This window comes from Callorhinus ursinus, unplaced genomic scaffold, assembly GCF_003265705.2.
Source record: "Callorhinus ursinus isolate GAN/ISIS: 27379988/994484 unplaced genomic scaffold, GSC_fseal_2.0 scaffold32, whole genome shotgun sequence".
NCBI classification, from domain to species: Eukaryota; Metazoa; Chordata; class Mammalia; order Carnivora; family Otariidae; genus Callorhinus; species Callorhinus ursinus.
Window position 1 is genome coordinate 15758320 of NW_027397094.1, and position 14076 is coordinate 15772395.

A 14076-nucleotide genomic window follows, 5' to 3' on the forward strand; every position below is an offset into this window, starting at 1 on the left:
GGGTATGATTTGGGAACACCAACTCAGCCAGGCGGTATTTCAAATGTAATTTGCCTAATTCACCCCATGATCAAAACCTGTAGACTTGAATGTTTGTGCAGAAATTTTCAGCTGGGTTGAATCAGAGCTGATGTCAAATATCTGTCCTACTCACCAAACTCAGGAAGCATGATTTAAAACAGAAAAGAGGATTTCCTTTGTGGGGCAGGATTTTCCCATTGAAATGACGTGCAGCAACATTTATTGACAAAAGTTTATACTCAGATCCAAAAAGGCATTCAGTGGCTCGCCCAAACAGATGCCTAAACATCAGAGTCTGGTGACAACCCGTCATGCGATCCGTGGCCAGGGTCTCCAAGGACTTTTTTCCTTAGTGATATTTCCCATAAACAATGCTAAGTCCTTGCTTGTGACACTTGGAGAATATCAACATTTAACGTTTTAAAGCTAGAGCCCATACCCAAAGGGTAGGGAATATATTACATCAAGTAATTGTTTCGAAATGAGCAAGTATCTGGTAACAATATCCCTAAGGCTACCCAATCACCCAGAGTGATCAGGAAATCATATTGATTATTTTTATTCTGAATAGAAAATGCATGTGGAACAGAAAGCCATTTAGGTTAAATTGCCATTTAGCAGATAACGCTGCCAATTTTATTTATAAAGGCTCTCACACCTAACAGAGCATACATTTCCAGAAATGTTGGTTGTCACTGGTGATCCGCCACAAATGTGAGCAGATGGGCTACACCTTGGGTTGAGTGAGTGGATCGGGAAATTTAAATAGTTGATTTTTTTTTTTTAATGCTGTCAAAAAGAGTTCCAACGAGGGGGGCAGTATGATGTCTGAAATGCGAAAACCTCATAACTGAAGGAAGAATAATAGCTACGATTTAAAAATTAACCCGATACAATCAACAAGGACTTTTTAGGTCTAGATTTCAGGTGGGAAATGTCATTGCGCTGGGCGCTATATATATACTTTAAAGTCATCAACTGCTTTGCCCCTTGCTGGGGAATGGGATCGGTGGTGAAGGAAAGCAGCTCCCACCGTGGAGACCCTAGTCCTTGCTGTAACTCAATTAGCTTACTTAGATCCCTGTTTTCCTTGGTCATGTTAAGGCATCAGCAATAGCTGCCTATCCATGAAAAATATTTAATTCCTGCAGTAAAACTCACAAGCTACATAATAAAGAAAGGACAGGTGACAGAGCAGTCTTCCCTTATAGTTGGCAAGCCATCTGCGTTTACAGATTACTTGAGCCATGGCAGTATTTACATTTTTCTTTAAATTTTAACCCTGCACTGCACATATGCATACCTACAAAAGAAATGTGACTTGAGTCTCATGATGTTTGTTCCGCTGTTAAGTTTCATTCCCACTCCCACAGCTTGAGGTAAACCAGATGTGATTACCACCAACCATGAACTTAGCTGATGCATTAAAGCATTTCCTTAGTTTGGTATTAAAATCACAGTCTTAAATATGTTCCTTTGGGCTGTTTTCCAAAATATCCGCTTGGCAAATACATTCCCAGAATGCTATATGGTTTTCTTTTTCTTTTCCTTTTATTGTCTACATAAAGAATATTTACCTATGACAAGCTCCTATCCACACCACAAATAATATCTTGCACATCTATCTGAAATAGACTTCATAAGCACTTGTCTCTCCTCATAAACATTCATTCTATAGTCATTAATGTCAATGAGCAGAGAGGCAAGAATTAAGACACTAAAGGCATATCTTTACTACTCCATATAATACAAGTATTCATCCAAATACCCAAGTTATATGGCTACACCCTGAGTAAGTGGGTATTTCTTTTAAAAGCATCCAGATGTTGTGAGTGTTAAGGAAAGCATTTGAAATATTTAGATGTCTTTCGGTCAGAGTGAGCAATAAATTGTCTTCAAGTATCTGCCCACTTATTACAGAGGAGGTGCTGAGAAACAAGTTCTACACAGAACCACTTAACAACAACAAAAAACTGATAAAAGAAAGAAGTGGCTGATGATTTGTATAGGCTAACTGGCCAATGGTTTCCAGTTTATATGAAGGGCAATCTTTGAAAAGCTCTATTTTATATTACACGATCATTCAAGAGATCTTGGATTGTTTTCCTTCCGGTACACATCAGTTGAACATCAAAGTCGAATAAGGCCAAACTCTATTGGAAACATTGAGGAAAAATCTATGTGTAAATAATAGTCATACTACCAGCAGGTACTTAAATAAGCTCTATTTAACATAAGCATTCAGATTTGGGGGATAGTGAGTCAGATCCTAAGACCCTTTTGTAAAAAGAAAAATGAGAACGGAACACAGTTGGGGGGATTCCACATAGGGAGAATGTGCTCTGCAAGCTGTGTGTTGCCAAGAAATGCTGAACCACAAACAGTAAAGAGGAAACCAAGAGAACAGAATCAAATGCCAACTTTTATCTGTTCATTTTAGATGAAAAATTTTTGCATTTCTAAATATTTTTTGTAAACTATGCAACTATGAGACTACTAGAATTATTGTTTTTAAATGCCAGGGTTTCGTCCTGGTTCTGGATTGTTACCCTTTACAAGGACAGCATGCTTTACACTCTAAGCAGATCCAGGCTTTCCACCTGCTCAAACTAAAATGGGCAGGAGGTTCTGCCAGCCAGCTTGTGGGGTACAAGGAAGTTCTTGACTCTAACTGTCCCAGCCCCCAACAGGTGAGAGCATCAGATGCAGCCCAGGTAGGACAAGGGGGCAGAGCATTCATTTTCCAGAAATGTGAAACTCTGGTTTTTAAAAATCTCTCAGCTAGGAGCGCCTGGGTGGCTCAGTCATTAAGCATCTTCCTTCAGCTCAGGTCATGATCTCAAGGTCCTGGGATTGAGCCCCGCATCGGGCTCCCTGCTCTGCAGGAAGCCTGCTTCTCTCTCTCCCAATCCCCCTGCTTGTGCTCCCTCTCTTGCTGTGTCTCTGGGTCAAATAAATAAAATCTTAAATAAATAAATAAATAAATAAATAAATAAATAAATAAATAAATATCTCTCGGCTGCTCGGAAGACGCAACTGCATAGCCATCAGATAAGCTTCCTTATGCCATAGGTCACTCCTTGCCAGCTAGGCGGTGACAATTTTCTATTGATCCCTGTATTCATCCGTGAATGACAAGGAATTTACAAGGTGAAAGAGTCTCCAAGAGCTCCAAGGCCGGTTTCCTCTGAAGCACTGACCTATTTCTAATTAATGAAAAAAATGCCACAGTTAGGCCCCCGGAGCACAGAAAGTGGCTCCATAATTCTCAAAAAGGAGGGAAAGCAGGCCGATGGGAGGGGCGTGGAGTCCACTTCCTTTTCTTGGGCAGGTGAAGGAGGCTGACAAGCTGACAATGTTAATTAACTGAGAGAAGCAGCAGAAGCCAGCTAATTGATGACAGAAGCCCCTCTGCTTCCTACCTTCCAGCTTGCCCCGTGGCTCTGTGGCCTCTCTCCCCCTGGGGGGCCAGGGCCAGGGCGGAGCCCCGGGGAGCCTGCGCGCTCCTGCTCCTATTGGTTGGGCTGTGCCTACTGGTTGAGTTGTGCTTGTTTCTAATCCTGTGTGCCGGTTGTACCTGAAATTCTAACGACAGATGCGATGGAAAGCCATGAAACATTCGCAAGGAAGAGACTCCCTGCTCCATATACACCAAGTTGAAAAATCTTTAAAAAAGAGAAGAAAGGACACCGAGGATTGTTTTTGCCAGTGCTGTTTGCATTTCCGGTCCACTTTCAAGAAACCCACAGTGGAAATTGCAGGTGATGCATCGCATCACTGCTGAGGTTTATGCAAGATGCGCCCTGCAAAAAGGAACTGGGTTTTTCAATATATATATATATACACATATATACATATGTAATTTATTTATTTGACAGAGAGAGACAGTGAGACAGGGAACACAAGCAGGGGGAGTAGGAGAAGGAGCCTGATGCCTGGGGATCATGCTGGGATCATGACGTGAGCCAAAGGCAGACGTTTAACGACTGAGCCACCCAGGCGCCCCAGGAACTGGGTTTGAGAGAGACCTGTATCCTAGAACAAAGCTGCACCGTCTGGTCGTGTATTCTTGCGAATTTCTTTCACGGCAGACAGCACACTGGCTTTTCCAGTGCTGCACGAGATCGCTCAGAGCGCTGGCCCTTTTTTTTTTTTTTTTTTTTTTGGCCTTTTTAAGCCTCTTTGGTGGCAGCTACTGGCTTGGAAAGGAAGCAGCTGGAGTTAGGGGAGAGTGATCCTGTCCAGGGAACTCCGCGGGAGGGGAGCCCACTTTGTAGTAAAAACAGAAAGCACCCCAGCAGGACAGACTGCAGACAGGAAGGAGAGAATTACGCAGGTATTAGGGCCAGAACAGCGAGTACAAAAGAGCAACTTCACAGCGGAGGAAGCTGGCTCACTGATTTCCCCAGCTCCTGTCTGGCCCCCGTGCAATTTCTGCACCATCTGTAAACCAGGGCCAACAGCAGCTGATTGTTTCCAGAGTCCGCGGAAAGGCTTGTGGGCGAGCAGTAACCAGAGAAAGCAGGGTGTTCTTACAATCCGAGGAAGCGCCTGCTGAAACTGGCCCCTTAGCCCTGTTGCGGACTTCCTCTGCAGCAAAGCCCCAAGCAAATGACTCTGCCTTCATGGGCCCAGCTGTAAAATGGGGGCACTGTGCGGGGCAGCCCAGGGGGACCAGCCACAGGGTGAAAGCTTTAATTAATGACCAAACACTCTGAACAAGGATGCACCGCCGAAATGCACGGAACCACGTGGGCCACTTACGCACCCAGGGAAGGCTCAGAGAAGCCGTCTCCCCGCGGACCTCCGTGAGAAGTCAGCAATTTTTCATGGAAGATTTGGGTTACAAAGAAACTGCCTGCCTTCGGGCCGTCATGCTTCAATACAGAAACCAGGGTGGGATGTCCAGACCCGGCAGGGAGTTCCAAAGCAAAACCAACTCCCAGCTGCAAAACAAATAGGCGCTTCAGGCACAGGATAAACACACAGGTACCCAGACTTCAAGGACTCCCTAGCGGACCGAGGCAGCAAAACGAAAACACCTTCTTAATGAAACCCTTGATTATCCTTTCTCAGAGACTTTGGTCGTCGAAAATCCTCCATCTAAATACAAACAAGATTCTTCCTTTATTAAACCTTTCTTGTCTGGAATTATCTCCCACTAATTCATTGCTGGCTTCTGCTTCTTGATAAGGAAAGCCAGGCATATTCTTTTTAAAAGGTCTTAGAGATACTTGTGATTGCCAAAAAGAGTGATAACACCTCCCCTCCAAAAAAAAACAAACCCATTTTTTCAAGCCTCTACTATGTATTTTCTTAAACCTCTAATTCACTTTTTTAAATGCATTATTTTATTTAAATCCTTACAACCTCATGAGATAGTTTTTATTGTCTTCATTTGGGGAGTGCAGGTGGGGGGGGTGTTTAGCAGATGAGTGAATGCAGCCTGCAGTTGGCCTAACTAGGATCTGAGCCTCAAGCTCCCTTTGCCACACCAAACTGCCTTCGGATAGCCCTGAGCCAAGTACCGTGGGTCCCAACATCTATGGCCTCGCTCTTAAATAGGCGGATGTTATTTTTAAAAATTTGAGTCACCTCTGTAAAGTAATAAATACAATTCACCCTGGTGTAAGGTTATAGACATATGCACACAGAGATGTAACTACCACCGCAATCAAGATGCGGAATCGCTCTATCACACGCACCCCCAAATTCCTTCATGTTGCTCTTTGTGAACAATCTCTCCCCTTCACCCCAGTTCTTGGCAACAACTGATCTGTTTTCTGCTCCCATAATTTTGCCCTTTCTAGATGGTATCTGCCATCTTAACATTTCTGCCACTGATGAATTCAAAGGGTGACCACCCTTCTTTGTGAATAGAAACCCAGAAAAGCAATGCAGGAACAGTAAGTGGGCTGACGCCCGGCACAGGACAGGAAGACAGCACAGAGAGCTAGCAAAAGCTTCAAAGCACCCTCTGGCTCCCCCACCCTGAAGGAAGCAGCAACAAATTGTGGGAAATCCTCAGCATTTGAGTAGGTGGTGAGGCCGTGGGAGTTGGGGGCGGGGAGGTCCCGGAGCTCAGAGAAGCAGTCACTGTGGCTCTTCCACTCTCCAGGGTTACAGTCTGGGCCTCCTCCTTCACCAGAAACTTCAAGTATCTTTCTATGATAAGGTTCTACGCTATTCATCCTGGACTTTGCATTTCCTACTTCATAGCTCTGTTTTCCTAAAGTCAGACTGGCAGGTACTCATCATCTTATGGAAGAAGAATAATCCTCCTATATGTGGGAATGTCATCCTCCAGAGAGCCTGGAGGGACACATGGGCACAGAAGGGAGGAAGGGACGGAGAGAGACTCCTCTAACAGGTGGAATTTGCTGAATCAGTCCTGACCTCCAGAGGAGTCCCATGTCCCAGCAGACCCCATCACATACCTGACTTGGCTCCTGCCTGTCCCGGGACTGAGCTCCTGGGAGCCCACTGTGGACAGCCAACCCTACCCTCAAAGCCTCACACCCAGGGCCCACAGTATCTTCAGCCCAGAGCTATGACCCCCTTGCTTAAGTGGCACTTCCCTCCCCACCAGAATCTTCTTTCCTGCCAGCCAACTGCAACAGGTGGCGAGTTTTCAACTCCACCTACAGGGCCGGTGACCACCTGCAGCACCTCGGCTAACAAAGGAGTTGAGATCATCTATAGCTCAATTTAGAGCCTAGTTTATGAGGCCAGCAGGATTCCAGAGAGTGACAACAGCCTTCTTTCTCATAAGGTTATTCAATTCAAATATGGGATCAAGTATCAATTTTCCAAATAGTCCAGAAGGCAGTGACTGTAACCCATGTTGTCGGTGAGTGTCTGGTCCTACAGATAGGATGGGCAGGCCTGCCTGGGGGCGGAGTGGGGGGGGGGCCACTTTGTGGCAAAGGCCCAGGGAGGGGGCACATCTAATGTCAAACGTGAGCCGTGAACATGAAGTGACATGTTCCTCCAGCCTCAGCAGGATTTTGTGGCCTTTTAATTCAGAACACCTGAGTACCTGGTCAGAAAAAGAGCTCCAAAGCCTCCTGGTGTGGTACTAAAATTGGGGGGAAAAAAAAGTTGCCTAGAGAACTTTCATTGAAAGTTGTCTTATTAGGTTTGGAGGGGAAAGTGAGGGAGACTGGGGAGAGATGGACCAGGGAGAGAAGCGGAGGGGAGAAGGGAGAAAGACAGGAGTCGGGGTGGGAGGGGGAGACGGGAACTCTTCTCTGTTAATCTAGGCCAGCCTTGGAGTACAATGTTAAATAAATCCACATCTTAATTATATGTATGATAAATATATAATTAAATGATAAATATCTCATAAGCCAAGTATCAGGTTTTTTTTTAAAAAAAACGAAAAGAATGTATTACAAATATCCATTATGACCTTGTTTGGGTCAAAACAAAGTGATATACACATATAGTTGAATGTTTGATTCTAATAAATAATATATAGATAGATATTCTAATAAATGATGATATATAGATTCTAAATATATAATTAACTATTACATGTGACACATATAATAGTATATGCAATAATGATATGTTATATATAACATATATGGTATATGGTATATATATTAATTACATATCAGATTTATATTCTAACTCTAGCCATTAACTTAGAACATAGAACTAAATATGCCAAAAATGATTCTTTTTGCTCTTCTATATTGTAAACTTCCACAAAAATTCTACATTATTTTGTAATCATATTCCAGGGTTATTAAAACTTTTAAGTTTTTATGGTTTGATGGGTCACCCTCTCAATATTTACTGTTCCCATCTGGATGGAGTGTGGCCCCAAAGTACCCCTCTGAGTAGGGCCCCTGCTGAGGCTATAGGGATGGACAGACCTCTTTCTGCTCGCGGCCAGCAAAGTACGGAGATGGGCTCAGGTGAGCCTTCCAGTCCTCGAAGGCCTGCAAAGGGGTCTTCTTCTCAACTTCAGAGTGGAGCTTGGGGGAGATGGCAGGAGTGGTTGGACAGATGGCTCCTATGAAGTCATCTGTCTGCCTCTCATCTTCTGCAAACAGTGTGCCCCTGGACTCCTGGAGCTGTAGGCTTTGGACAAGCAACCGACAAGCTTCCAAGTCAGCTCCCCACACTTTTCCAAGCAGTGGACACTTGCAACTGAAACAGAGGGGAAACAAAGGCAGGAAGATTTGTTCAGTGATGATTCATCCTACCAAGTCAATAGCTTGTCTACCTGGCTAAAAGTTAGCTAATCATCTTACAATTAACAACTTAATTTCATTTACTGGTGGATTGCTTCAACCAGAAGGTAAATAGGGGCCAAATCTGTATATCATCAAGTAACAGTGAAATAACCACCGGTCCTTCTTAGCTGCTGGTTCTGCAAGGACATCCAAGATCTGGTGTATTTTTCCAGACTCAGTAGTCCAGTACAACACAGACCTTGCTCCTGCCCTGCTGGCTTCCTTTGAGCCCCCAGACTTGTCCACCTCTCCCAGCTAAATGCTTTTTCACGTGCTATTTCATATGCCTAGACTGTCCCTCCCCCACCATGCCCATTCACACAGGTAATGTAACTGAGTGAAGTAGTGCACGGGTAATATAAACCATAGCAAAAGATAAGCAGCTTCAGTGGCAGAAAGCAATAGAGCGGAAGGGACTCTGGCTAGTAGGAAGAAGCCCTTCATCACCTCAGGCCAACTAAAGTTTTGATTTTTCATGAAAAGGCAAAAATCTGGGATTTTATAGGAAAATATACATTTTTCACCACTCCACTCAGGTTCAGGCTGGATATTTTCTAGACTTCTATCTTCCTTTTAATAACCCTTCCTTCTACTATGTCTAATCTGCTCTCCAATTTATCTATTGTGTTCTCAAGCTTAATTACTTTACTTTTCAGTTCTATAATTTTTATTTCATTTCTTTTCTACATTTCAGTTCTCTGCTGAAATAAATTATCCATTATGCCCTCTAGCTACTTAAACATATTAATCATCATTAAAGCCTGTGTTTATAAATGATGAACTCAGAAGGAAAAAGAATGAGGCAGAAGCAACATTATTGAGATAGGAGCTAAGGATGTTAAAATATTGACAAGGGACATCAAACTACACATTCAGAAAACACTACAATCTTAAAACAGGAAAAAATCAAAGGAAAAAACAGAAATGCACCTGGGTTCATCATAGTGAAACTGCTGAACACCAAAGATGGAATAAAATTCTTAAAAGCAGCCAGATTAAAAAAAAGGCATTAACTTCAGAGGAACAATAATATGGGTGACAGAAATGGCAGAAGCCAAGAGACAATAAAACAGCATCTTCAAAATGCTGTAAGAAAATAACTGTCAATCTATAAATTATACAGTCATTTTCAATTTCCTTCAAAAATAAAAGTAAAATAAAGATATTTGCAGATCAGTAAGAACTGAAAGACTTCCTTGGCAACATATCCAGAAAAAAGGAAAATGATCCCAGCTGAAAACAAGGACATGCATAAAGAAATGAAAAACAATGGGAAGAGTAAATATGTGGATAAATCTAAGTAAATGTGGATGTAAAAAACAGCAGTAATTTCTTTTGTAGTCTAAAATATAGTCAAAATAAAATACATGACAACCAGCACAGAGGGAAGGAGGGTCCTTGTGTTGTCCAGAAAGCAAAAGAGTGCTCATTTATATCAGACTTTAAAAAGTCAAAGATTCATATGCAATACTCTATGGTATCTGTAAAACAAAGAGGTTAAAAGAACATATAACTGACAAGCTACTATGAGGGAACATTTTAAAAATTAAACATACTTAATTGTTTAAGTATTGCTTTAAGGAAAGCAATAAAGGAGACAGGGATGAACATGGTACAGATGGGGAAAATGGGAAAAGTAGAAACATTTATGCCCAAATATATTAAGATTTACATTAAATATAAGTAGTTAAATATTGTATTTAAAAGGCAAAGATTTTAGACTAGAATAAAAAAATCAAAATCTAATTATATGTTGCCTACAAAAGGCATATATTAAACATAAGGATACAAACAGATCACAAGTAAAAGTGTAAGAATGATATATTATGAAAACATTATTAAAGACAATAACTGTCTTTAGTGGTAAAAGCAGTCTTTTCAACATATTGTATTTATGTCAATTGAATATGACTATAGGAAAAAAAATCAAATCCCGATTATTGGCTCACATGATACAAACATCAATTTCATGTAGATTGTAGATCAAAATGTGAGAGTTAAAACATTAAAACTTCTAGAAGATAATGTAGGATAATATCTTTATTTTTTTATTTTATTTTATTTATTTATTTGACAGAGAGAGACACAGCGAGAGAAGGAACACAAGCAGGGGGAGTGGGAGAAGGAGAAGCAGACTTTCCGTGGAGCAGAGAGCCCATGCGGGGCTCGATCCCAGGACCCTGAGATCATGACCTGAGCCGAAGGCAGACACTAAACGACTGAGCCACCCAGGCGCCCAGATAATATCTTTACAACTTCATAGTAAGCAAAGATCTTTTAAACGAGATATAAAAAGGACAAGCCATAAAGAAAGCAAATGATAAGTTTGACTTATGTTATATCATGAACTTATATATTTGTCAAAAAACACCATTGAGAGAATGAAATTATAAGCCACAGAGTGGGAGAAATTATCTGTAATACACTTAACCAACAAAGGACTGATTTGAGAATATAACAGGACTCCTACCAGTCAATAAGAAAGAGACAGACAACTCACTTTTTGTCAATTTTCTTCTCCACATTCTTTTCGGCCTGTTTCTGTAGCCTCAATTTTATTGGGCTCAGACCAGAAGTCCATGGGTCTTGAGGACCTCTGTGTATTTAGACAATCACTTTTTGAAAAGGGCAAAGACCTGAAGAGGCACTTCACAAAAGAGGGCATCTCAGTGGCCAATATGAAAGGATGCTCAACACCATTAATCATCAGGAAAATGCATATTAAACCACAGTGTGATGTACTACACATCAACAAGACAGCTAACATTTGGAAGTCTGACAATACCAAGTGTCAGAAAAGATACCGAGCTATTACTATTCTCATACACTGATGGTGGGATTGAACATGAATGCAAGGTCTTTGAACTCTCTTTGATGGATGTACTAATATTGAACATATGTCAATCATTAAGACCTAGCAATGTGACTCTTAGGTACATACACAATGAAATGCATATACTGTCAATTCTCATATTCATAGTGGTTATGTTCTATAAAGTCACCATGAGCACTGAACCAGCCAGTACTGAACTCCCCTGCTCCCCAGGGAAACCTAGGGTTAAGTTCCTGCCAGCCTCAGGTCACAATATTTTCATCAAGCAATCGGTATATAACTTTGTTATGTACGTTTGTTTGAAGACACCTTATTTAGAGTATATTGTTGATTCACTAATGCTGAACTCATGTCCAACAGCACTATAACTCATGCCTGACAATACATTATTTTCTACATCACAGCCTTCTTGCCCATGGAAGAACGAGACATCTCACCATCACTAAGCTTGGGCATCATTTTAAGTAGTGAAATCAACAAGAAAAAGTACAAAAATCTAAAAAACATGACACTAAGTGGACCATGAAAATGACACCTGTTTGTAATATGAAAACTGGAACAAGGCAGAGCATTGCCTTGCTTGACCTCTGCTGAGATCATGCACATCAAATGACTCAAATTTTTCACCACTGCATGTGTCTGAATGACAGTGAAAGCTCTGTAGGTATTGATTTCAGGGTTCCAAATAAACTTTAGTGAGCAGGCAAATTCACAGAATTCATGAATAATGAAGATCAACTGTATATATGATCGTACAGCATTATTTGTAACGGCCAAAACCCAGAAGGGAAACAAACATCCATGAAGAGAAGAATGGATAAATTGTGTAGCATGCATTTATGGGAATATTGTACTGCAAAGAAGAAGGTGAATAATTTACTACCATCTGCAAAAGTACGATAATCTCATAAACATAAGGCTGGGCGAAGAGGAGGCACTACGAATCCATCTATTTTGTATTTGAAAATATGCAAAACTAACCCATGGTGTTAGAAATCAGGACAGTGGCTACTTTGCGGAGAAGGGGGGATGATGACAGGGAGAGGCACAAGGAAGGCTGCTAGTGTCGTGGAAGTGGTTTATTTCTCAATGGTGGTGATTTATGTAAGAGTGTTCATTTCGTGAAAATTCAAGCATACATTCATGATGTGTGTGCTTTCTGGTTAGTGTTATATGACTATCTAAAATAATAAAAGAGAAGACAGATTTTCTGAGCCATGTTCTGGAGCAAGAGAGCTGGACTGGAGTCTTGTCCACACCAGAAGCGACAGTCCTTAGTGAAGCATGTTAGACTCATTTTCCAGCTTCCTCACTGTAGCCAGTCTGACAGGTGTAAAGTGGCATCTTATTTAAAGTTGCAACTTTCCACTAGGATCGGGTCATAGCCACTCAGATGGTTTCCTGTGAATTGTCCTTTCATATCCCTTTCTATTTCTTGAGTCCCTCATGCTTTTTTCTAAGGCTTTTATTGAAGGACATATTTTTATTACCACTTCAATATCTTTATTTTTACACTCTACTTAAATTTTTTATTTCTTCGTGGGTCCAATTTAACCCATTATCTCCTTAATAGACATCAACCCACTTTCTAATGGATTTCCTATGCATTATAATGTTTGTTCCTAATTTTTAAAATGATTTTTAAAGCAACTTGTGTTTGTGTGTAAAGGCAATTCTCCTTTTCATTGTATTTTATGTATTTACTCTTCATTGTGTTTTATGTATTTACTCTTCTTGATTTATCTTGTTCAGTCTTATCAGAGGTTTGCTATCTTATTAATCTTCTCAAAGAACTGCTTTTGCTTTGTTAATCTTCCAATATTGATTTTTGATCTCTATTTCCTTGATTTCTGATCTTATCTATTTCCTTTTTCTCATTTCTTTGGATTTATTATCTTTTTTTTAAAGATTATATTTATTTATTTGACAGAAAGATACAGCAAGAGAGGGAGCACAAGCAGGGGGAGTGGGAGAGGGAGAAGCAGGCTTCCCACGGAGCAGGGAGCCCGATGCGGGGCTTGGTCCCAGGACTCTGGGAACATGACCTGAGCCGAAGGCAGACGCCCAATGATTGAGCCACCCAGGCGCCCCTGGATTTATTATCTTTTTATTAGCTTCCTTTGTTCAAGCTTAGCTTGTTTGTTTCCTTTTATTTTTTATTTTCCTCTCTTGCCATTTTAATTTTCTAATAAATATATTTGAAGCTCTAAATTTTTGTCTGAGTCATACTTTAACTATGCCTAATACATGTTTAACATTTAAAGTTATTAAATATTTTAAATATGCAGAGAAATATGGGAAATAATTTAACAAATATTTCTATACCTATGTCATACTTATTGATTTTTAATATTTTCCTGTATTTGTACCACATTTACTTCTAGAATTTACATTATTGTCCACAAACTTTACATTTAGTGCTTTCATTGTCTTTCTTCATGATTCATTTTAAATTCAATGACCATTTAATAGTATGCTTTTTCAATTTCTAGAGAGAAGAGATTTTTTTCCAGCTCCCTTTCTGTTAGGTTGATATCTAACTGTATTGCATAATGGTCAAGAATAAACTTTATAAGGGCGGAGCAAGATGGCGGAGGAGTAGGAGACCTAGATTTCGTCTGGTCTCAGGAATTCAGCTGAATAGGGATCAAACCATTCTGAACACCTACGAACTCAACAGGAGACCGAAGAAGAGAGTAGCAACAACTCTCTGAACAGAAAAGCGACCACTTTCTGGAAGGTAGGACGTGCGGAGAAGTGAATCCGAGGCGATATTCGGGAGGATAGACGGCGGGGGAGGGGGCCTCCGTCGGCCGCTTCTGGCAAGTGCTAGAGCCGCGGAGCACAAAATCGGACCTTTTAGAAGTCGGCTCCGCTGAGGGACGTCGCTGCAGTGGCTAAGCGGGGGGTGGAACCCTCCCGGGACAGTGTGGTCTCAGGACCCTCGGGGCCACAGAAAGACTGGGGGTGCCTGAG

General features: G+C 41.2%; 1 protein-coding gene across 3 annotated transcripts in view; it reads right to left on the reverse strand.

Annotated features, from left to right (window-relative positions):
* The window catches only part of DISC1 (DISC1 scaffold protein), a 393175-nt gene that overhangs the window by 29585 nt on the left and 349514 nt on the right, over positions 1–14076 (reverse strand). For all 3 annotated transcript variants that reach the window (XR_012374326.1, XM_073879054.1, XM_073879052.1), the window contains one exon: positions 7905–8181. Coding sequence is in view for 2 of the 3 variants with exons in the window: in XM_073879054.1 (XP_073735155.1) it covers positions 7905–8181 (277 nt within the window). In the remaining variant the exon portion in view is untranslated. The remainder of the gene's footprint in view (positions 1–7904; positions 8182–14076) is intronic.